At 68.7% G+C, this 22,317-nt stretch overlaps 1 protein-coding gene across 1 annotated transcript; it reads left to right on the top strand.

Moving 5' to 3' along the window:
* The first annotated feature begins 1,271 nt into the window (after positions 1–1,271).
* LOC136787791 (GRB10-interacting GYF protein 1-like) lies at positions 1,272–20,380 on the top strand. Its single transcript, XM_066985116.1, is given in 24 exon segments — positions 1,272–1,403; positions 2,058–2,107; positions 2,863–2,928; positions 3,027–3,153; positions 3,234–3,329; positions 3,472–3,532; positions 3,535–3,582; positions 4,984–5,089; positions 5,664–5,704; positions 5,801–5,843; positions 5,845–6,012; positions 6,615–7,140; positions 8,338–8,715; positions 8,826–8,985; positions 11,760–11,926; positions 12,743–12,843; positions 13,126–13,199; positions 14,078–14,110; positions 14,113–14,159; positions 14,244–14,336; positions 16,326–16,432; positions 17,299–17,388; positions 20,034–20,149; positions 20,238–20,380. Coding segments are annotated over 22 exon segments (2,667 nt in total). The 5' UTR covers positions 1,272–1,403; positions 2,058–2,107; positions 2,863–2,893; the 3' UTR covers positions 20,288–20,380.
* Positions 20,381–22,317: the final 1,937 nt, after the last annotated feature.

Here is a 22,317-nt window from a genome sequence, read left to right on the forward strand (position 1 = left end):
TTCTGGGAGAGCCAGGAGCCCCCCAAAGCCCCCCGGGACCCCCCCCCCCAAAACCCTCCCAGCCCCCCCCCACCCCCACCCCAGCCCCCCCAATCCCCTCCCAGGACCCCCCAAACCCCTCCCAGCTCCCCCTGAATCTCCTCCCCCCCCCAAGAGACCCCAACACCCTCCCAACCCCCCCACTCTGCCCCAGAACCCCCCAAATCCCTCCAGGGCCCCCCCCAATCCTCCCAGGACCCCCCAATCCCCCAACCCCCCCCCCTCCCGCCCCAGGACCCCCCCCAAAACCTTCCCAGCTGCCCCCCGACCCCCTTAACCTCCCCCAGGACCCCCCCAAACCCCCCCCCCGACCCCCAGGCCCCCCAACACACTACCAGCCCCCCGAAGCCCCCCCAATCTCCCCCAGCCCCCCCCAAAACCCCCCAGCCCCCTCCAAGCCCCCCCAGCCCCCCCACGGACCCCTAAACCCCCCCTCAGCCCCCCCAGACCCCTCCAATACCCCCCAACCCCCCCAGGACCCCCCAACCTCCCAGGGCCCCCCCCAGCCCCCCCAGGGACCCCCGAAAATCCCCCCCGGAGCCCCCCGCCCCCCCCCCCCCAGGCTCCGACACCCCCCGGGGGCCCCCCAAAAGGCCTCGGGGGGCCCCAGGGTGCCCCCAGACCCCCCCCCCCGGCCCCTATAGGGCCCTTATAGGGCCCCTATAGCCCCTGCAGGCCCCCCCCGGCCCCTATAGGCCCCCCCCGCCCCCCCAAGACCCCCCCTCGCCCCCCCCCCCCCCCCCCGCCCGCACCTGGAGCGTCCCCGCCGCCGCCGCCGCCGCTTCCGTTTCCGGGGCAAAGGCCACGCCCCCTTCGGTAACTCCGCCCCCTCCCCGAGGCCCCGCCCCCTCCCCGAGGCCCCGCCCCCTCCCCGAGGCCCCGCCCCCTCCCCGAGGCCCCGCCCCCTCCCCGAGGCCCCGCCCCCTCCCCGAGGCCCCGCCCACTCCCCGAGGCCCCGCCCCCCTCCCCGAGACCCCCGCCCCCCTTCCCCGTGACGTCACATCCGCGCGCCCCCTCCCCGCCGCCGGGCCAGGCGCTGACGTCACGCGCCCGCTTGGCGGCGGGAGTCACGTGACGCGGGCGCCTCCTCCTCCCTCCCCCCCTCCTCCTCCTCCCCCTCCCACACCCGCCGCGCGGCTCCCCCGTCACGTGCCCGCTGCGCCCCGCCCCCCCCTCCCCCCCCCGCTCCACTCCCGCCCGGCCGCGGCTCACCCCCGTCACGTGACGCGGCGCGGCGCGGCCATCTTGGCCCCCAACACAAACAAGCGGCGGCGGCGGCGGCGGCGGCGGCAGCGGCGAGAGCGGGACCCGCCGCCCCCCCCCGGCCCCCCCCCCCGGGCCCTACCGGGCCCCCCCGGCCTCCGGTAAGGCGGGGGGAGGGGCGGGGCGGGACCGTCGCCATGGAAACCCCGGGCCCCCGCCCCGCCCCGCCCCCTCCGGCCCCGCCGCCCCGCGGGGCTCCGCCCCCCGTCGCCATGGAGACGCCGCGGTTTCCCCCTCTCCCCCTCCGCGCACGGCTCGTTGCCATGGAGACCCGGGAAACGCCCCCCATTGGCCGGGCTGGTTGCCATGGAGACCGCGGGTTCCCCTCAGCCGGCCCCGCCCCTCTCCGACACCGGTTGCTATGGAGACCGCGAGTTCCCCCAGCCGGCCCCGCCCCTTTCCGAGGCCGGTTACCATGGAGACGCCAGAACCGGTTCCCGCCCCCCCCCCGCCGGGGCCCGTTGCCGTGGTGACCCCGGGCCCGCCCCGCGTTGCCATGGCAGCGCCTCCCTCCCGCCCCGGCGAGGTCACGTGACCCCGGCGCCCAGCGGTCCGCCGCGGTCACTCGTCCCCCGCAGCGCCTGGTGCCCCGGCGTCTGGGTTCCCCCGGAACTGCGGCCCCTGCGCTGGGTTCCCCCTCACGTTTGGTCCCCCCCCCCAAATTTGTGCCCCCCCCCAAACCTGTGTCCCCTCCCCCCCAAAACCTGTGCCCCCCCCCCCCGTCCCCCCCCCCATCACCGGCATTCTCCCCTCAGGTGCCGCTGCGCCCAGCAGAGCCCCCGGGCCCGGCTGAAGCCACCTCTGGGTGAGCGGGGGGGGTCTGGGGGTCCTGAGGGGTTCCTGTGGGGGCCCCTGGGGGTCCTGAGGGGGATAAAGGAGGGGTCCTGGGGGTCCTGAGGTGGTCCTGGGGGTCCTGAGGGGGGTCTGGGGGTCCTGGAGGGGTGCTGGGGGTCCTCAGGGGGCTTGATGGGGTCCTGAGGGTCCTGAGGTGGTCCTGGGGGTCCTGAGCGGGGTTCTGGGGTGGTCCTGGGGGTCCTGATGGGGGACCTGGGGGCCTAGCGGGGGCTGGGGGTCCTGAGGTGGTCCTGGGGGACCTGGAGGGGTCCGGGGGGCCCTGAGGTGGTCCTGGGGGGTCTGAGGGGGTCCTGGGGGTATTGAGGGGGGATTAGGGGGGCTGGGGGTCCTGAGGAGGGTCCTGGGGGTCTTGAGGGGGCCTCAGGGTCCTGAGGTGGTCCTGGGGGGCCTGGAGGGGGTCCTGGGGGGCCTGGGGGTCCTCAGGGGGACCTGATGGGGAACTGGGGGTCTCGAGGGGGCTCCTGGAGGGGTCCATGGGGGTCCTGGGGGGGCGGGGGTCCTGAGGGGGGTCCTGATGCGGGCCTGGGGTTCCCAGGGGGTTCTGGGGGTCCTGAGGGGGGCTTGGGGGTTCTGAGGGGGAACCTGGGGGTCCCGAGGTAGTCCTGGGGGTCCTCAGGGGGCTCCTAGAGGGGTCCTGAGAGGGGGCTGGAGCTGACCCCGTGCCCCCCCCCCCACTTGTGTCCCCCCCCCCCCCCCAAAATCCAGCCCCGCGCGTGGCCGCAGCCGGAGCCGGGCGATGGCGGCCGAGACGCTCAACTTCGGCCCCGAGTGGTGAGAGCAGGGGGACGGTGACGGGGACGAAAGCCACCACGCGGTGTCCCCCGTGTCCCCACGTCCCCCCCCACCTTTTCTTTGTCCCCCCCCCCCAGGCTTCGAGCGCTCTCGGGGGGGCCACGGTGGCATCGCCCCCAGTCCCCGGCGCTGCCCCGCTACCGGCTGGCTGAGAACCGCTACGGGCGCGAGGAGATGCTGGCGCTCTACGTCCCCGGGGACAAGGTGGGGACAGCGGCGGTGGGGGGGGGGGGACGACAGAGGGGACTGAGGGGGGTGCCCACTTGTGGCCCCCCCCCCCCGAGGTCCCCGAGGAGATCCAGGACCGGGAATTCGCCGCCATCGCCCAGGACGAGCCGCTGCCGCCGCTGGCGCTGCTGCCGCTGACCGAGGAGGAGCAGGTAGGGGGGAATTTGGGGGGGGGGCACAAATGGGGGTGGGGGGACGCAAACGGGGGTGGGGGGACGCAAACGGGGGTGGGGGCGCACCCGAGGGGGGCCTGGTGTCGCACGCCCCCCCCCCAACCCGCCGTGGCCCCCCCAGAGGAACTTCTCGCTCTCGGTGAACAGCGTGGCCGTGCTGCGCCTGATGGGCAGAGCCGGGGGGCGCCCGCCCCTGGGGGCCCCCGGGGCCGCGGTGGCGCCCGCAGCCGAGGTAGGGACCCCGAAGTGTCCCTGAAGTGTCCCCCGGGTGTCCCCAAACTGTCCCCTGGGTGTCCCCCGGGTGTCCCCAAGATGTTCCTAAAGCATCCTCAGGGTGTTCTTGAAGCATCCACGGCGTGTCCCCAGAGTGCCCCCAAACTGTCCCCAAAGTGTCCCCAGGGTGTCCCCAAACTGTCCCCAAAGTGTCCCCAAGGTTTTCTCAGGGTGTCCCCAAACTGTCCCCAAAGCGTCCCCAGGGCGTCCTCGAAGCATCCGTGGGGTGTCCCCAAGATGTCCCCAGGGTGTTCTCAGGGTTTTCCCAGGGTATCCCCAAAGTGTCCCCAAAGTGTCCCCAGGGTGTCCATGAGGTATCCCCAAGATGTCCCCAAACTGTCCCCAAACCGTCCCCAAAGTGTCCCCAGGGTTTCCCCAGGGTGTCCCCAAACTGTCCCCAAAGTGTCCCCAGGGTTTCACCAAAGCATTCCCCGAGCACCCCGAGAGTGTCCTGAGGGTGTCCCCAAAGTGTCCCCAGGGTGTCCCTGAGGTGTCCCCAAGATGTCCCCAAACTGTTCCCAAAGCGTCCCCAGGGTGGCCCCAAGGTTTCCGCAGGGCATCCCCAAAGTGTCCCCAAGGTGTCCTGAAAGTGTCCCCAAAGCATCCCCACGGTATCCCAAAAGTGCCCCAGGGTGTCCCCAAGCTGCCCCCAAAGTGTCCCCAAGGTGTCCCCAAAGTGTCCCCAAAGCATCCCAAGGGTGTCCCCAGGGCATCCCAAAAGCGTCCCCAAGATGCCCCCAAAGTGTCCCCAAACTGTCCCCAAGATGTCTCCAGGGTGTCCTGAAGGTGTCCCTAAAGAGTTCCTAAACTGTCCCCAAACTGTCCCCAAAGTGTCCTCTGGGTGTCCCCAGGGTGCCCTCAAAAAGTCCCCAGGGTGTCCCCAAAAAGTCCCCAAACTGTCCCCAAAGTGTCCCGAAACTTTCCCCGAGGTGTCCCCGAGATGTCCCCAAACTGTCCCCAAAACATCCGCGGGGTATCCCCAGATTACCCCCAAAATGTCCCTAAACTGTCCCCAAAATGTCCCCAGGGTGTCCCTAAGGTGTCCCCAAAGTGTCCCCACGGTGTCCCGAAAACGCCCCCAAACTGTCCCCAAAAACATCCCCTGGGTGTCCCCTGGGTGTCCCCAAAGTGTCCCCAAGGTGACCCCAAAACTGTCCCCAAGCTGTCCCCAAAGTGTCCCTAAAACCCCCCAACCCCCCTGCGTGCCCCCATCCCTGCCCCGTGCCCCCCTGTCCCCGTGCCCCCCCGTCCCCGTGCGCCCCCGCTATCCCCGTGCCCCCCCGTCCCGGTGCCCCCCCGCTGTCCCCATGCCCCCCCCCGTCCCGGTGGCCCCCCCCACGCTGTCCCCGTGTCCCCGCAGGCCGGGGCCGTGCCGAGGGGGGGGGCTTCTTCCCCCGGGGGCCGGAGGAGCCCGAGGGCTTCGGCCGCGGCCGGGAGGTGGCGCGGAGCCAGAGCTGGGACGACAGGTGGGGGGGGGACATGGGGGGGGGCGTGGGGACATGGGGGGGGTCATGGGGGGTTATGGGGACATGGGGGGCGTTGGGGACACGGGGGGTGGGGATATAGGGGGGTGGGGGGGCAAGGGGGGGACATGGGGACATGGGGGGGGCATGGGGGGTGTGGGGACATGGGGGGGACACGGGGGGGCTTGGGGACATGGGGGGTCATGGGGGGTTATGGGGACATGGGGGGGGCGTTGGGACATGGGGGGAGTGGGGATATGGGGACACGGGGGGGGATATGGGGGCATGGGGGGCGTGGGGGGACAGGGGACACGGGGGGCACAGGAAGTGGCGCTGGGATGGCAAATGGGGAAATGGGGGGGGACAAGGGGGGGTCAGGGTGGGGGCAGACGGGGGTGCCCTAAATCTTGGGGGGGGACACACAAGGGGGTGGGGGGCACGGGGATGGGGGGGTAACGGGGCTCGGGGGGTGTAATGGGGCTGTGGGGGGGTAATGGGGCTGGGAGGGGGTAATGGGGCTGGGGGGGTCTGTGCCCCCCCCGTTAGCTGACCCCCCCCCTTGTGCCCCCCATTGCAGAGCAGAGCGGCGCTTCGAGAAGCCCCCGCGGCGCGACGGAGGTGAGGGGGAGGGGGTCTTTTTTGGGGGGGGGGTGGTCCGGGGGGCCCTACATGGTCCCCACGTGTGCCCCCCCCCCCCAAAAAAAACAACCACAGGCCGGGCGCCCTTCGAAGAGGCCGCGGGGGGGCGCGGAAGGAGCCCCCCGCTCGGACAGCACCAACTGGCGCTCGCTGCGGGAGGAGCCGGCGGCCGACGACGAGGGGGGGCCGGGCCGGGGGGGGCGGGGGGGGCAGCTGGCGCCTGGGCCCCCCGGCCCCACCGCGACCCCCCGGCCGCGAGGGAGAGCGCTGGAGGGGGAGCAGCCCCGGTGAGTGGGGGCACGGGGGGGGTGGGGGGGCTTTGGGGGGGGCGGTCGTGCAGTTTTCGTTCATATCGTGACATCCCCATTCATATCGCGACATCCGCATTCACATCGCGACATCCCCATTCATGTCGTGACGTCTTCATTGATATCGCGACGTCCCCATTGATATCACCTCCCCATTCATACCGCGACATCTCCATTCATGTCGCGACGTCCCCATTGATATCGCGACGTCCCCATTGATATCACGACGTCCCCATTGATATCACATCCCCATTCATATCGCGATATGCCCATTCATATCGCGACACCTCCATTGATATCGCGAGATCCCCGTTCATATCGCGACATCGCTGTTTACGTCGCGACATTCGCGTCGGTATCGCGGCGTCCCCGTTCGTAACCGCGACGCTGGGACCGTTTTGTGATGGCTCCGTTCCTATCACGAGATCTCCCCGTGTCGTGACGTCGGCGTTCCTATCGCGACGCCACCCTTCCTATCGTGACGTCCCCGTCCCAATCGCGATATCGCGATCCGTGTCGCGATACCCACCTCGAGATCGCGATGCGTTTGTTTCCATCGCGACGTCCGTGGCTTCGTGGTGACGTCTCAATTCCTATCGGGGTTTTTTTGTCCCCGTCTCTATCGCGACATCCCCGTGGATAGCGCGACGTCCCCGTCCCCATCGCGACGCCCCTGTAACGATGTCCCTGTCGCGACGTCCCCGTCGCGATATCCCCGTCCCAATCCCGATGTCCCCACCCCGACGTCCCCGTCGCGATATCCCCGTCCCCGTCACGACGTCCCCATCCCAACATCCCCATGCCAATCCCGATGTCCCCGTCCCCACCCCGACGTCCCCGTCGCGATATCCCCGTCCCCGTCACGACGTCCCCGTCCCCGCAGAGCCCCCCGCTGGCGGCGCCGGGGAGGCGGAGGCGCGCGGGGACGAGGAGCGGCGCCGGGCGCGGGACGGCCCCGAGGACGAGCGGGATCGCGACCGGGATCGCGACCGGGATCGGGATCGCGACCGGGACCGGGATCGCGACGGGCTCCCCGAGTGGTGCCTGGACGACGAGGAGGACGCCATGGGGACGTTCGACGCCTCCGGGGCCTTCCTGCCCAGCAAGGTGCCCCGGGGCGGGGGGGACACCGGGGGGGACACACACCGGTGACCCGTGGGGACGTCGGCATCGCGGGACGGGGGGGCACCGAACCCGCGGCGGCGTCGGGGCTGTCGCGACGTGGGGTGGTGGTGGCGGTGGGATTAGGGTGACGCCGGGAGCTTGGTGGCGCAGGGATTAGGGGCGGCGTTGGGATTAGGGTGACGCTGGGGATTCGGTGGTAGAGGGGCCGTGACTTTGGGATTAGGGTGGTGTTGGGATTAGGTGACGTTGGGATTAGGGTGATGCCGGGATTAGGGTGATGCCGGGATTAGGGGGATGTTGGGAGTATGGTGGCATTGGGATTAGGGTGATGCTCAGATTAAGGTGATATCGGGATTAGGGCGATGCTGTGGACTCGTCACTATAGGGGCCGTGACGTTGGAATTAGGGTGACATTGGGATTAGAGTGGCAAAGGGATTGGGGTGACGTTGGGATTAGGGTGACGCTGGGATTGGGGTGATGCTGGGGACTGGGTGGCATAGGGGCCATGACATTGGGATTAGGGTGATGCTCGGATTAGGGTGACACCGTGATTAGGGTGACGTTGGGATTAGGGTGATGCTGGGGACCCAGCGCTACAGGTGCCGTGACATTGGGATTAGGGTGACGTCGGGATTAGGCTGGCACTGGGATTAGGGTGACGCTGGGGACCCGGTGCTACAGGGGACATGAGGACATTGGGATGGGGATGACATTGGGATTACAGTGACACTGGGGACAGGGCGACATTGGGATTACGCTGACATTGGGGACCTGGTGGTATAGGGACCATGACACTGGGATTAGGGCGGCACTGGGATTGGGGTGGCACTGGGATTATGAGAATGACATTGGAATTAGAGAGACATTAGGATAACAGCGACGCTGGGATTATTAGGATCACATTGGGATTAAGATGACGTTAGGGTTAGGGTGACGCTGGGATTATTGGGATGATATTGGGATTAGGGCGGCGCTGGGATTAGGGCGACACCGGGATTAGGGTGTCACCGGGATTAGGGCTGACACAGGGATTAGGGTCACACTGGGATTACCCTGGCACTGGAATTAGGGCGACGCTGGGATTAGGGCGACGCCGGGATTAGGGTGATGCCGGGATTAGGGTGACGCCGGGATTACGGCGACCCGGTGACCGCAATGCCCCCTCCCCGCCCCCCCAGAAGAGCCCCCGCGACCCCCCCCGGAGGACCCCGACCCCGCAGCGGCGTCACCCTGCGAGGAGGCAGCACCGGACCCCCCCGAGGCGCCCCCCGGGTAAATCCCCCCCCCCTCGCCCCCCCCCACCCCATAATCCCCCCCCCAACCCCCCCTCACCCCCCCCCTTCCCCGCAGCCCCCCCGAGGACCCCCCGCGGAGCCGCCGCCAGCCCCCGAGCCCCCCCGGCCGCCGCCGACCAGGACGCCCCCCCACAGGTACGCCCCCATCCCAAAATACCCCCCCCATGTGCCCCCCGCCCCCAATTTTTAACCCCCCAGGCACCCGGGCGCTGCCCCCCCGGCGACGCTGAGGATGAGGAGGGGATGAAGCACCTGCAGCAGGTCAGTGGGGTTTTTTTTGGGGGGGGGGGGGATTTATGGGGTCGGGGGGGATTTGGGGCCCCCCCCCAATATTTTAAGCGTGCCCCCCCCCCCAAAAAAAAAAAAAAAAGGAGGCGGAGAAGCTGGTGGCCTCGCTGCAGGAGGCGTCGCTGGAGGAGGAGCGGTTTGGGGGGCGCGGGGGCCCCCCCCGGCTGGCGGCGGCGGCGCTGCCCTCGCCCACGAGGCCGCCCCGCAAGTGGTTCTACAAAGACCCCCAGGGGGACATCCAAGGTGGGACCCCCCGGGATAAAACCCCCGAACACCCCCGAAATAACCCCAAATCCCCCCCCAGAAAAAGAAATCCCCCCAAAATACCCCAAATCCCCCCCAAAATATTCCAAATCCCCCCAAAAATATCCCAAATCCCTGCGCAAAAACCAAATCCCCCCCCCAAATACCCCAAATCCCCCCACAATACCCCAAATCCCCCCCAAAATACCCCAAATCCCCCCCCCAAAATACCCCAAATCCATGCCTAAAACCCCAAATCTCTGCGCAAAAATCCCAAATCCCCCCAAAATACCCCAAATCCCCCCCAAAATACCCCAAACCCACCCAAAAATGCCCCAAATCCCCCCAAAAAATACCACAAATCCCCCCCAAATGCTCCAAATCCCCCCAAAATACCCTAAATCCATGCCTAAAACCCCAAATCCCCCAAAATACCCCAAATCCCCCCCCAAAATACCCCAAATCCCCCCCAAAATACCCCAAATCCATGCCTAAACCCCAAATCCCCCCCAAAAATAACCCAAATCCCCCCCAAAACACCCCTAATCCCCCCCAAATACTCCAAATCCCCCCAAAATACCCCAAATCCATGCCTAAAACCCTAAATCCCCCCAAATGCCCCAAATTCCCCCCAAAATACCCCAATTCCCCCTCAATACCCCAAACCCACCCAAAAATGCCCCAAATCCCCCCAAAATACCCCAAATTCCTGCGCAAAAAACCCAAATCCCCCTCAAAATACCCCAAATCCCCCCCCAAAATAATACCTCAAATCCATGCCTAAAACCCCAAATCTCTGCGTAAAAACCCCAAATCCCTGCCCCAAAAATCCCCAATCCCCCCAAATCCCCCAAATCCTTGTGCCAAAACCCCAATTTCCCCCCAAATGCCCCAAATCCCTGTGCAAGAACCCCAAGCTCCCCCCCAAAAACTCTAAATCCCCCCAGAAACCCCAAATCCCCCCCAAAAAACAAATCCCCCCAAAATACCCCAAAGCCCCCCAAAATACCCCAAATTCCTGCGCATAAAACCCCAAATCCCCCCAAAATACCCCAAATCCCCCCAACAATACCGCAAATCCCCCCAAAATACCCCAAATCCCGCCCCCAAAATACCCCAAATCCCCCCCCAAAACCCCAAATCCCCCCCCCAAAACCCCAAATCCCCCCCCCAAAACCCCAAATCCCGCACCAAAAATACCCCAAATCCCCCCCACAATACTCCAAATCCCCCCCAAAATACCCCAAATCCATACCTAAAACCCCAAATCCCTGCGCAAAAACCCCAAATCCCCCCAAAATACCCCAAATCCCGCCCCCAAAATACCCCAAATCCCGCCCCAAAATACCCCAAATCCCCCCAAAAAATACCACAAATTTCCCCTCCAAATGCTCCAAGTCCCCCCAAAATATCCCAAATCCATGCCTAAAACCCCAAATTCCTGCGCAAAAACCCCAAATCCCCCCAAATACTCCAAATCCTCCCCAAAATACCCCAAATCCCTGCGTAAAAACCCCAAATCCCCCCCAAAATACCCCAAATCCTCCCCCCAAAAATACCCCAAATCCATGTCTAAAACCCCAAATCTCTGCGCAAAAACCCCAAATCCCCCCCAAAGAAAACCCAAATCCCTGTGCAAAAACCCCAATTTCCCCCCAAATCCCTGCCCCAAAAATCCCCAATCCCCCCAAAATACCCCAAATCCCCCCAAAATACCCCAAATCCCCCCAAAATACCCCAAATCCCCCCCAAATACCCCAAATCCCCCCAAAATACCCCAAATCCCCCCCCACAATACCCCAAATCCCCCCCACAATACCTCAAATCCATGCCTAAAACCCCAAATCCCTGCGCAAAAACCCCAAATCCCCCAAAATACCCCAAATCCCCCCCCCCCCAAAAAACCCCAAATCCCCCCCCAAAATACCCCAAATCCCTGCGGAAAAACCCCAAATCCCCCAAAAATACCCCAAATCCCCCCAAAATACCCCAACCCCCCCCAAAAACCCCAAATCCCCCCCCAAAATACCCCAAGTCCCCCCCAAATCCCCCAAATCCCCCCAAAATACCCCAAATCCCCCCCAAAATACCCCAAACCCCCCCAAAATACCCCAAACCCCCCCCAAATACCCCAAATCCCCCCAAAATACCCCAAATCCCCCCCCAAATACTCCCAAATCCCCCCCAAAATACCCCAAATCCCCCCCAAAATACCCCAAATCCCCCCCAAAAACCCCAAATCCCCCCCCAAAAATACCCCAAATCCCCCCAAAATACCCCAAATCCCCCCAAAAAATACCCCAAATCCCCCTCCAAAATACCCCAAATCCCCCCCAAATACCCCAAATCCATGTCTAAAACCCCAAATTCCTGGGCAAAAACCCCAAATCCCCCAAAATACCCCAAATCCCCCCAAATCCCCCCAAAATACCCCAAATCCCCCCCAAATCCCCCCCAAATACCCCAAGTCCCCCCAAATCCCCCAAATCCCCCCCAAAATACCCCAAATCCCCCCCCCAAAATACCCCAAACCCACCCCAAAATACCCCAAATCCCTGCCCCCGCCCCCCCCCCAAATATCGCCCCCCCCCCCCCAGGCCCGTGACGCCCCCCGGCCCCCCCCGGCCCCCCCCCCCCCCCATGGCCCCTTGGCCCAAACCCCCCCCCAGCCCCCCAAACCCCCTTCAGCCCCCCAGCCCCCCCCCCCCCCCGCCCCGTGCCCCCCAGCCCCCCCCCGCCCCCCCCCCCCCCCCCCCCCCCCCCCGCCCCCCCAGGCCCCTTCTCCACGCAGGAGATGGGCGAGTGGTTCCAGGCCGGGTACTTCCCCATGGCGCTGCTGGTGAAGCGCGGCTGCGACGAGGGCTTCCAGCCCCTGGGGGACGTCATCAAGATGTGGGGGCGCGTCCCCTTCGCCCCCCGGGCCCTCCCCGCCCCCCTGCTGGTGAGTGCCACCCCCCGGACCCCCGGACCCCCCGGACCCATAAAAGCACCCCCAAATTCACCCCCCCCCCCCAAGACCCCAAAGACCCCGTTGACCCTAAGGGTCCTGGAGAAACCTCCTAGGAACGCCCCAAAAACCCTTGGGACCCCCCCCGAAAAATCCTGGGACCCCCCCCAAAAAAGCTTGGGACCCCCCCCCCAAAAAAATCCTGGGACCCCAGATCCCCCTGGACCCCCCCAGATCCCCAAAAGCACCCCCAGATCCGCCCCCCCAAGACCCCAAAAACCCCGTTGACCCCAAGGGTCCTGGAGAAACCTCCTAGGAACACCCCAAAACCCCTTGGGACCCCCCCGAAAAATCCTGGGACCCCCCCAAAAGGTTGGGACCCCCCCCAAAAATCCTGGGGACCCCCAGATCCCCCTGGACCCCCCCAGATCCCCAAAAGCACCCCCAGATCCGCCCCCCCCAAGACCCCAAAGACCCCGTTGACCCTAAGGGTCGTGGAGAAACCTCCTAGGAACACCCCAAAAAACCTTGGGACCCCCCCCCCAAAAAAATCCTGGGACCCCCCCCCCGAAAAACTCTTGGGACCCCCCTGACCCCCGGACCCATAAAAGCACCCCCAGATCCGCCCCCCCCCCCCCCCAAGACCCCATTGACCCAGGGTTTTGCCCCCCCAGCCCCCCCACCCCAAACAGCCCCCCCCCAGGGCCCCCCCAGCCCCTTCCCCCCCAACCGCCCCAGGGACCCCCCAGCCCCCCCCACCCCCTCACCGACCCCCCCGACCCCCCCTTGCCCCCCCCTTTACCCCCCCAGGGCAACCTGGACCAGGAGCGCCTGAAGAAGCAGCAGGAGCTGGCGGCGGCCGCCCTCTACCACCAGCTCCAGCACCAGCAGTTCCTGCAGCTCCTCGGCAGGTCGGTGCCCCCCCCCGAAAAAAACCCACCTTCCCCCCCCCAGCCCCGTGACCCCCCCCCCAAAACCCCCAGGCAGCCGCTGGCCCCTGCCCCCCCAAGGCGCCGAGCCCCGAGCTGACCCCCCAGCAGCTGGCGGCGCTGCTGCAGGCGTTAAAACCCAGGTGAGCCCCCCCCCAATTTTTGGGACCCCCCCCCCCCAATTTTTGGGACCCCCCCCGAGTGTTGGGGCCCCCCCGGTTTTTTTTTGGGGGGGGGGTCCCAGCGCCTGTTGTGCCCCCCCAGGCCGGGGGAAGGGAACCTGCTGCGCTCGCTGGCGCTGCCCGAGGTGTCGCTGTGGGACGGCGCCAACCCCCCCGGTGAGATTAATTAGGGGGGGGGTTAATTAGGGGGGGCATTAATCGGGGGGGGGGGTATTAATGGGGCCAGCTTTAATGGGCTGGGGGTAATAGGGCCGGGAGGGGGGCATTAGGGCAGGGGGAAGTAATGGGGTGGGGGGCATTAATGGGGTTGGGGGGGCTTTAATGGGGTGGGGGGCTTTAATGGGCCGGGGGGGGCAATAGGGCATGGGGGGGCAATAGGGCATGGGGGGGCAATAGGGCAAGGGGGCAGTAAGGGGGTGGGGGGCATTAATGGGGCCGGGGGGCAACAGGTCTGGGGGGGGCAACAGGGCGGGGGGAGTAAGGGGGTGGGGGGCATTAATGGGGCCGGGGGGGGTTAATAGGGTCGGGGGGGACGTTAACGGGGCTGGGGGGCATTAATGGGGTGGGGGGGGATTAATGGGGCCAGGGGGGTGTTAGTGGAGCTGGGGGGGGTAATGGGGCCGTGGGGGGGGCAATAGGGCTGGAGGGGGGGGCAATAGGGCAGGGGGGAGTAATGGGGTGGGGGGGCATTAATGGGGCGGGGGGGCTTTAATGGGGATGGGGGGCATTAATGGGGCTTGGGGGGGCTTTAATGGGGTGGTGGGGGTAATAGGGCTGGGGGGGCATTAATGGGGCCGGTGGGGGGGATTAATGGGGCTGGGGGGCATTAATGGGGCCGGGGGGGCATTAATGGGGCCGGTGGGGGGATTAATGGGGTTGGGGGGCATTAATGGGGCTGGGGGGGCATTAATGGGGGGGGCAGTAAGGGAAGTAACGGGGTAGCAGGCAGGCCTGCTGGTGGTCGCTGGGGGCTGTGCCGGGGGGGGCTGCTATGGGGCTGTGCCCCCCCCCCCACCATCCCCCCCAAAACACAGGCGCCGAGCCAGGCCTGTGGGAGCTCCCCCTCAGCCCCCCCCCCAGAGCCCCATCCTGGAGCAGCTGCAGCTGCAGCACACAGTGAGACCGGCCCCCCCCCCAAAAAGCCCCCCCCCAAAAAAAGCCCCCCCCCCAAAAAAGAGCCCCCCCTGAGCCTGGGCGCAGCTGCAGGAGCTGCGGGCCCGCCGGGACGAGGACGACCAGCGCAAGCGGAGGGAGGAGAAGCGGCGCCAGGAGGAGGAGCTGCGGCGGAAACAGGTCCGGGGGGGCCGGGGGGGGGCCGGGGGGGGGCAAAAGGGGTCCTGGGGGTCCCCCCGAGGGTCTGGGGGGTCCTGGGGGTTTGGGGGGTCTTGTAGGGCGTAGGGGGGTTTGAGGGGGCGTTGTGAGAGCCCGGGGGGCTGGGGGGATTTTTTAATCTGGGGGTCCCGGGGGGGCACAGGGGGTCCCGGGGGGTCCCTCTGGGGGTCTGGGGGGGTCCTGGGGGGTTTGGGGGGGGTCTCGTAGGGCTCGGGGGGGGTTTAGGGGGTGTTGGGAGAGCCTGGGGGGCTTTGGGGGCTGGGGGGAGTTTTTAATCTGGGGGGGCCGGGGGGGCACAGGGGGTCCTGGGGGGTCCCTCTGAGGGTCTGGGAGGGGTCCTGGGGGGTTTGGGGGGGGGTCCTGGGGGGTTTGGGGGGTCTCGTAGGGCCCAGGGGGGGGGTTAGGGGGTGTTGGGAGAGCCTGGGGGGGCTGGGGGGCTTTTTGGGGCCGGGGGGCCGGGGGGCCCGGGGGGGCACAGGGGGTCCGGGGGGTCCCTCTGGGGGCCTGGGGGGTCCTGGGGGGTTTGGGGGGGTCTCGTGGGGCTCAGGGGGGTTTTAGGGGGTGTTGGGAGAGCCTGGGGGGGCTTTGGGGGGGCTGGGGGGCTTTTGGGGCCGGGGGGTCCCGGGGGGGCGGGGGGGGCACAGGGGGTCCGGGGGGGTCCCTCTGGGGGTCTGGGGGGGGGTCCTGGGGGTTTGGGGGGGTCTTGTAGGGCGTAGGGTGGGTTTTAGGGGGTGTTGGGAGAGCCTGGGGGGCTGGGGGGCTTTTGGGGCCGGGGGGTCCCGGGGGGCACAGGGGGTCCTGGGGGGTCCCTCCGAGGGTCTGGGGGGGGGTCCTGGGGGGTTTGGGGGGTCTCGTAGGGCTCAGGGGGGGGTTTAGGGGGTGTTGGGAGAGCCTGGGGGGCTTCGGGGGGGGCTGGGGGGAGTTTTTAATCTGGGGGGTCCCGGGGGGGCACAGGGGGTCCTGGGGGGTCCCTGTGGGGGTCTGGGGGGGTCCTGGGGGGGTTTGGGGGGGGGTCTTGTAGGGCGTAGGGTGGGTTTTAGGGGGTGTTGGGAGAGCCTGGGGGGGGCTGGGGGGGCTTTTTGGGGCCGGGGGGGGGTCCCGGGGGGGGGCCGGGGGGGGGGGGGCAAAAGGGGTCCTGGGGGTCCCTCTGGGGGCCTAGGGGGGGTCCTGGGGGTTTGGGGGGTCCTGGGGGGTTTGGGGGGCTCTTGTAGGGCGTAGGGGGGTTTTAGGGGTGTTGGGAGAGCCTGGGGGGGGCTTTGGGGGGGGGCTGGGGGGATTTTTTAATCTGGGGGGGTCCCGGGGGGGGGCACAGGGGGTCCTGGGGGGTCCCTCTGGGAGTCTGGGAGGGGGTCCTGGGGGGTTTGGGGGGTCTTGTAGGGCCCGGGGGGGGTTTAGGGGTGTTGGGAGAGCCCAGGGGGGCTTTAGGGGGGCTGGGGGGATTTTTGAGTCTGGGGGCCCGGGGGGGGCACAGGGGGTCCTGGGGGTCCCTCTGGGGGTCTGGGGGGTCCTGGGGGGTTTGGGGGGGTCTCGTAGGGCTCAGGGGGGTTTTAGGGGGTGTTGGGAGAGCCTGGGGGGGCTTTGGGGGGGGGGGGGGCTGGGGGGATTTTTTAATCTGGGGGTCCCGGGGGGGCACAGGGGTCCCGGGGTCCCTCTGGGAGTCTGGGAGGGGGTCCTGGGGGGGTTTGGGGGGGGGTCTTGTAGGGCCCGGGGGGGTTTAGGGGGTGTTGGGAGAGCCCAGGGGGCTTTAGGGGGGCTGGGGGGATTTTTGAGTCTGGGGGCCCGGGGGGGGCACAGGGGGTCCTGGGGGGTCCCTCTGGGGGTCTGGGGGGTCCTGGGGGGTCTGGGGGGGTCTCGTAGGGCTCAGGGGGGTTTAGGGGGTGTTGGGAGAGCCTGGGGGGCTGGGGGGCTTTTTGGGTCCGGGGGGCCCCTGACGCGTCCCCCCCCCCGCAGTGCCGGCAGCAGGAGGCGCTGCTGAAGCTCCTGCAGCAAAGCGGGGGGGCCCTGCCCCCCCCCGGCCGGAGCCCCCCCCTTGGGCCCTCCCCAAACCCCCCTGGACGGCGAGCGGCCCCCCCCCCCCCCAAAGCAGCGCGGGGCCCCCGGGCGGTGAGTGACCCCCCCCCCCCCCCCCCCCCCCCCCCCCCCAAAAAAAAAATACGTGCCCCCCCCCCCCCTCGTACAGCACCCGTTTTTTTGCAGGGGGGCCCTGGGGGGCCGTGGGGGCCGGAGCCGCTGTGGCCCCCCGAGAAGTGGGAGGAGAGCGCGGCCGGGGGGGGCTCCTGCGAGGGGGGGGGCCCAAGGGAGGCCGCGGCGGCCCCCCCCCTGGGGTGAGTGGGGGGGGGGGGGGACATGGGGGGGGGGGGGATTTTGGGAGGGGGGGAATTTTGGGGGGGGGGTGGGGGGTTCAAGGATGGGGGGGCGGGGGAATAATGGGGGGCACAGGGATGGGGGGGGCTCAAAGGGACAAGGGGGGGCACAGGGACACGGGGGGGGGCAAAGGAACACGGGGGGGGGCACAGAGAAATTTGGGGGGGGGCACAGGGACACGGGGGGGGCCAAAGGAACACGGGGGGGGGCACAGAGACACGGGGGGGGGGCACAGGGACATGGGGGGGGCCAAAGGAACACGGGGGGGGCACAGAGAAATTTGGGGGGGGGGGCACAGGGATACGGGGGGGGGCAAAGGAACACGGGGGGGGGCACAGAGAAATTTGGGGGGGGGGCACAGGGACACGGGGGGGCAAAGGAACACGGGGGGGGCACAGAGAAATTTGGGGGGGGCACAGGGATACGGGGGGGGGCAAGGGACACTGGGGGGGGCTAAAGGGACACGGGGGGGCACAGGGACACGGGGGGGGGGGGTCGTGGCGGGGGGGGGGGGGGCCACGCGGTGCCTTGTGCCCCCCCACGCCCCCCCCCCCCGCAGGGACCCCCTTCCGCCGCCGGCGCCCCCCGAGGAGGAGGAGAGGGCGGCGCTGCTGCAGCTGCTGCTGGCCCTGGGGGCCCCCCCCCGACGGTGCGGGGGGGGGGGGGGGGGGGGGGGGGGGGGGTGGGGGGCAAATTGGGGTGGGGGGGGCACGGGGGGTTCTGGGGGGCAAATTGGGGGGTTTGGGGGCAAATTGGGGGGTTCGGGGGGGGGGGAAATTGGGGGGGGGGTGGGGGCGAATCTGGGGGTATGGGGGGGGGAAATTGGGGGGCAGTTGGGGGGGGCAAGTTTTGGGGGTGGGGGGCAAAATGGGGAGGGGGGCAATTGGGGTGGGGGGGCAAATTGGGGGGGGCAAATTGGGGGGGTCGGGGGGGAAAATTGGGGGGTGGGGGGCGAATCCGGGGGTATGGGGGGAAATTGGGGTGGGGGGGCAGTTGGGGGGGCAAATTTTGGGGGGGGGGGGCAAAATGGGGAGGGGGGCAAGTGGGGGGTTCTGGGGGGGCAAATTGGGGGGTTCGGGGGCAAATTGGGGGGCCGGGGGGGGGAAATTGTGGGGGCGGGGGTGAATCCGGGGGTATGGGGGGGGGAAATTGGGGTGGGGGGACAGTTGGGTGGGGGCAAATTTTGGGGGTGGGGGGCAAAATGGGGTGGGGGGGGCAATTGGGGGGTTCTGGGGGGCAAATTGGGGGGTTCGGGGGCAAATTGGGGGGTTCGGGGGGAAAATTGGGGGGGTGGGGGCGAATCCGGGGGTATGGGGGGGGAAATTGGGGGGCAGTTGGGGGGGCAAGTTTTGGGGGAGGGGGGCAAAATGGGGAGGGGGGCAATTGGGGTGGGGGGCAAATTGGGGGGGCAATTGGGGGGTTCGGGGGCAAATTGGGGGGTGGCGGTGAATCCGGGGGTATGGGGGGAAATTGGGGTGGGGGGGCAGTTGGGGGGGGCAAATTTTGGGGGTGGGGGGGCAAAATGGAGAGGGGGGCAATTGGGGTGGGGGGGCAAATTGGGGGGGCAAATTGGGGGAGTCGGGGGGAAAATTGGGGGGTGGGGGGTGAATCCGGGAGTATGGGGGGGGAAATTGGGGTGGGGGGGCAGTTGGGGGGGGCAAATTTTGGGGGAGGGGGGCAAATTGGGGGGGCAATTGGGGTGGGGGGGCAAATTGGGGGGCAATTGGGGGGTTCGGGGGCAAATTGGGGGGGTGGCGGTGAATCCGGGGGTATGGGGGGGAAATTGGGGTGGGGGGGCAGTTGGGGGGGGCAAATTTTGGGGGTGGGGGGCAAAATGGGGAGGGGGGGCAATTGGGGTGGGGGGGCAAATTGGGGGGGCAAATTGGGGGGTCGGGGGGGAAAATTGGGGGGTGGGGGGCGAATCCGGGGGTATGGGGGGGTCAAATTGGGGTGTTGGGGGGCAAATTGGGGTGGGGGGGCAGCCAAGTGTTCCCCCCCCCAAAAAAATCCGGTTTTTTGCCCCCCCCCCCCCAGGCACCGCCCCTGCCCTTCCCGGCCGACCCCGAGCCCCCCGCGAGGGTCCCGGCTGGGCCCGGGCCCCCCCCGCCGGGAGGGGACCCCCCCGCCTTCGGGCGGCCCCCCTGGAGCGGCGCGGCCGAGCCCCCGGCCCCCCCCCCGCGGCCCCCAGGTAAAAAAAAAATTGGGGGGGGGGGCAGATAAAGGGGGGGGGGCAGATAAAGGGGGGGGGGCAGATAAAGGGGGGGGGGGCAGATAAAGGGGGGGCAGATAAAGGGGGGGTGTTGGAGAATGTGGGGCTGGGGGGGTCCTGGGGGGCAATGGGGGTGAGGAGGGGGTCTGGGGGGGTCTGGGGGGGGGATTTTGGGGCTGGGGGGTCCGGGGGTTCTGAGGGGGGATTTGGGGCTGGGGGGGTCCTGGGGGGGGCAATGGGGGTGAGGAGGGGGTCGGGGGGGTCTGGGGGGTTTTGGGGTCTGGGGGGGTCTGGGGGGGGTTGGGGTTTGGAGGGGGTCGGGGGGGAGATTTGGGGCTGGGGGGCTCTGGGGGGGGTCTGGGGGGGGCTGAGAGGGGATTTGGGGCTGGGGGGGTTGGGGACTGGGGGGGTGCTCTGGGGGGGGATTTTGGGCTGGGGGGGCTCTTGAGGGGGTTTGGGGGATGGGGGGGGCCTGGAGGGGTTCTGAGGGGGGATTTGGGGCCGGGGGGGGCCCTGGGGGGGGTCTGAGGGGGGATTTGGGGCTGGGGGGGGCCTGGGGGGGTCTGAGGGGGGATTTGGGGTTGGGGGGCCCTGGGGGGGGTCTGAGGGGGGATTTGGGGCTGGGGGGGCTCTTGAAGGGGTCTGAGGCCTGGGGGGGGTCTGAGGGGGATTTGGGGCTGGGGGGGGGCCCTGGGGGGTGTCTGAGGGGGATTTGGGGTGGGGGGGGCCCTGGGGGGCTGAGGGTGGATTTGGGGCCGGGGGGGGGCCCTGGGGGGGGGGCTGAGGGGGGATTTGGGGCCGGGGGGGGGCCCTGGGGGGGGTCTGAGGGGGGATTTGGGGCTGGGGGGGGGGCCTGGGGGGTCTGAGGGGGGATTTGGGGCAGGGGGGGGCCCTGGGGGGGTCTGAGGGGGGATTTGGGCCTGGGGGGGGCCTTGGGGGGGATATTGGGGTCTGGGGGGGGGTCTGGAGGAAGTCTGGGGGCTGGGGGGCTCGGGGGGGCCTGAGGGGGGATTTGGGGCCGGGGGGGGCCCTGGGGGGCACCCCCCGGTCTCACCGTGTCCCCCCCGCCCCCCCCCCCTTACCAGGAGGCCTGGCTGGGGCCCGGCGCGCTGCCCCCCCCTTGGCCCCGGGCCGAAGCCCCCCGCGGAAGGGAAGGCGAAACGGCGCCCGCTGCTGCTGCACAGCGACCCCAGCATCCTGGGTAGGGCCGGGGGGGGGGGGATTTTTTGGGGGGGGGGGCTGCTAACAACGCCCCCCCCCCTAAAAAAAAAAAAACCCTTCCCCCCCAGGCTACTCGCTGCACCCCGGGGGTGAGGTGGAGACGGTGGAGGACTATTGACCCCCCCCGACATGCCGCGCCGGGACCCCCCCCCCCCCAAAAAAAAAACACCCCCCCCTTAAAAAAAAAATTACCCCCCCCCCAAAAAAAAAATCCCCCCCCCCCCCCCGGCCGCGCTCCCGGCGCCCCCAAGCACCTTACGGCCGCCACGACCGACACCGCTGCACTTTAGCGCCGGAGCCGCCCCTACGAGGGGGGGGGGCCTTGTCCCGACCCCCCCCCCCCCCAAAAAAAAACCTCCCCCCCCCTCCTTCCCCCCCCCCCCGGCCTCGTCGGAGCCCCCCCCCCCCCCCCAGCGTTGCACAAGGGCCCCGCCCCCGCCGTGTTTACAGCCCCTCAATGGGGCAGCCAGGCCACGCCCCCTCCCTAAGCCACGCCCCCTCCCTAAGCCACGCCCCATCCCTAAGCCACGCCCCTCCCTAAGCCACGCCCCTCCCGTGTTGGCCACGCCCCCCTCAGTGTCTGGCCACGCCCCCTCTGGGCAGCCCCTTAGCTGAGCCCTATGGCTCAGGCCACGCCCCCTCGGGTCAGGCCACGCCCCCTCGGGTCAGGCCACGCCCCCTCTGGTCCAGGCCACGCCCCCTCGCTCCAAGCCACGCCCCCGGGCTGGAGCCCCGCCCCCTTTTTTTAGGGGGTGTTTTGGGGCCATTTGGTGGCTTTTAAATGAAAAACAATAATAATAATTAACCCCCCCCCAGGCAGCCCCTCCCCCCTGCATGACCCCGCCCCCCCCCCCCCATAAAAATTTGGGTCATTCCGGGGGAGAAATTTGCCCCCCCCCAAATTTCTGCCCCCCCCCGGAGCAATAACAACGCCCCCCCCCCCCCCCGTGCCAACCCATTGGGGGCAGGCGCTGATGAATGTAGGGGCCCCCCCCGGCCCCCCCCCCCCAAAAACTTGGGGTCCCTCCCGTCCCCCCCCTTAAATTCGGGGTCCCCCCCGCCCCCCCCAATACTGGCCCCCCCCCCCCGTATTGGGGTCCCCCCCTGGATCCCCCCCCAATGCCGGGGCCTCCCCCGCCCCCCCCCCCAATATTGGGTCCCCCCTCCTGCCCCCCCCCCCCCCCCCCAATTTGGGGCCCCCCCCAAACATTGGGGTCCCCCAGCCCCCGCCCATTTGGGACCCCCCCCTGGCCCCCCCTATATTGGGGTCCCCCCCGGCCCCCCCCCCCCCCCCAAATATTAGGTTCCCCCCCGGCTCCGACAGCCTCTACCTCCCGCGGGGGGGGGGGCGTGAGGGGGGGGGGGGGCCCCTTGCAACCCCTCCCCCACCCCCCCCCCCCCCCCGTTTCTACTGAGAGTGGCGAAATGTTTACAGCCCCCCCGGGGCCCCCCCCCCCGCCGCGCCCCCCGGCCCCGTGGGGGGCCCTGCTGTGCCCCCCCCCCCCCCGCTGTGAATAGACCCTGTACATATCCCCCCCCCCGCCCCCCCCCCAAATAAACGTAGACCTTGGTGCAGCTCCGTGTCGTCGCTGCCCCCCCCCCCCCGGGTTTTTTTGGGGGTTATTTGGGGTTTTTGAGGCTTTTTTTTCCTTTATTTTTATTGGGGGGGGGGGGTAAAATAAAATAGGGGGGGTGGGGGAGGAGAACGGGGGGTGTGGCCACGGGAAGCCCCGCCCCCTTTCTGGGCGGGGTCAAGGGTAGCCCCGCCCCTCTGTGCAGTGCCCGTGGGCGGGGCTAAGCCAGGCCACGCCCACTCTGCGCAGTGGGCGTGGCCAATGCAAGCCCCGCCCCCTCCCTGGGGGAGGTGAGCCAGGCCACGCCCACTCTGCACAGTGGGCGTGGCCAGCGGGAAGCCCCGCCCCCTTTCAGGGTGGGGAGGGGCCCCTCCGGGTGGGGTGGGTGGGGCTGGGGGGGCAAAGGGGGACACAAATGGGGGGGGGGGGCAGTGGGGAGCGGGGGGTGTCGGGGGGGGGCTGTTGGGGACCCCAAGGACCCCCCCAGGTGTCCCAACCCCCCCCCCCTTTCCCAGGACCCTCAGCCCCCCCCCCCACCCCCATAGGACCCCAGGTATTTGGGGACCCCCCCCCC

The sequence above is a fragment of the Anser cygnoides genome, chromosome 31 (assembly GCF_040182565.1).
Source record: "Anser cygnoides isolate HZ-2024a breed goose chromosome 31, Taihu_goose_T2T_genome, whole genome shotgun sequence".
Classification (NCBI taxonomy): Eukaryota; Metazoa; Chordata; class Aves; order Anseriformes; family Anatidae; genus Anser; species Anser cygnoides.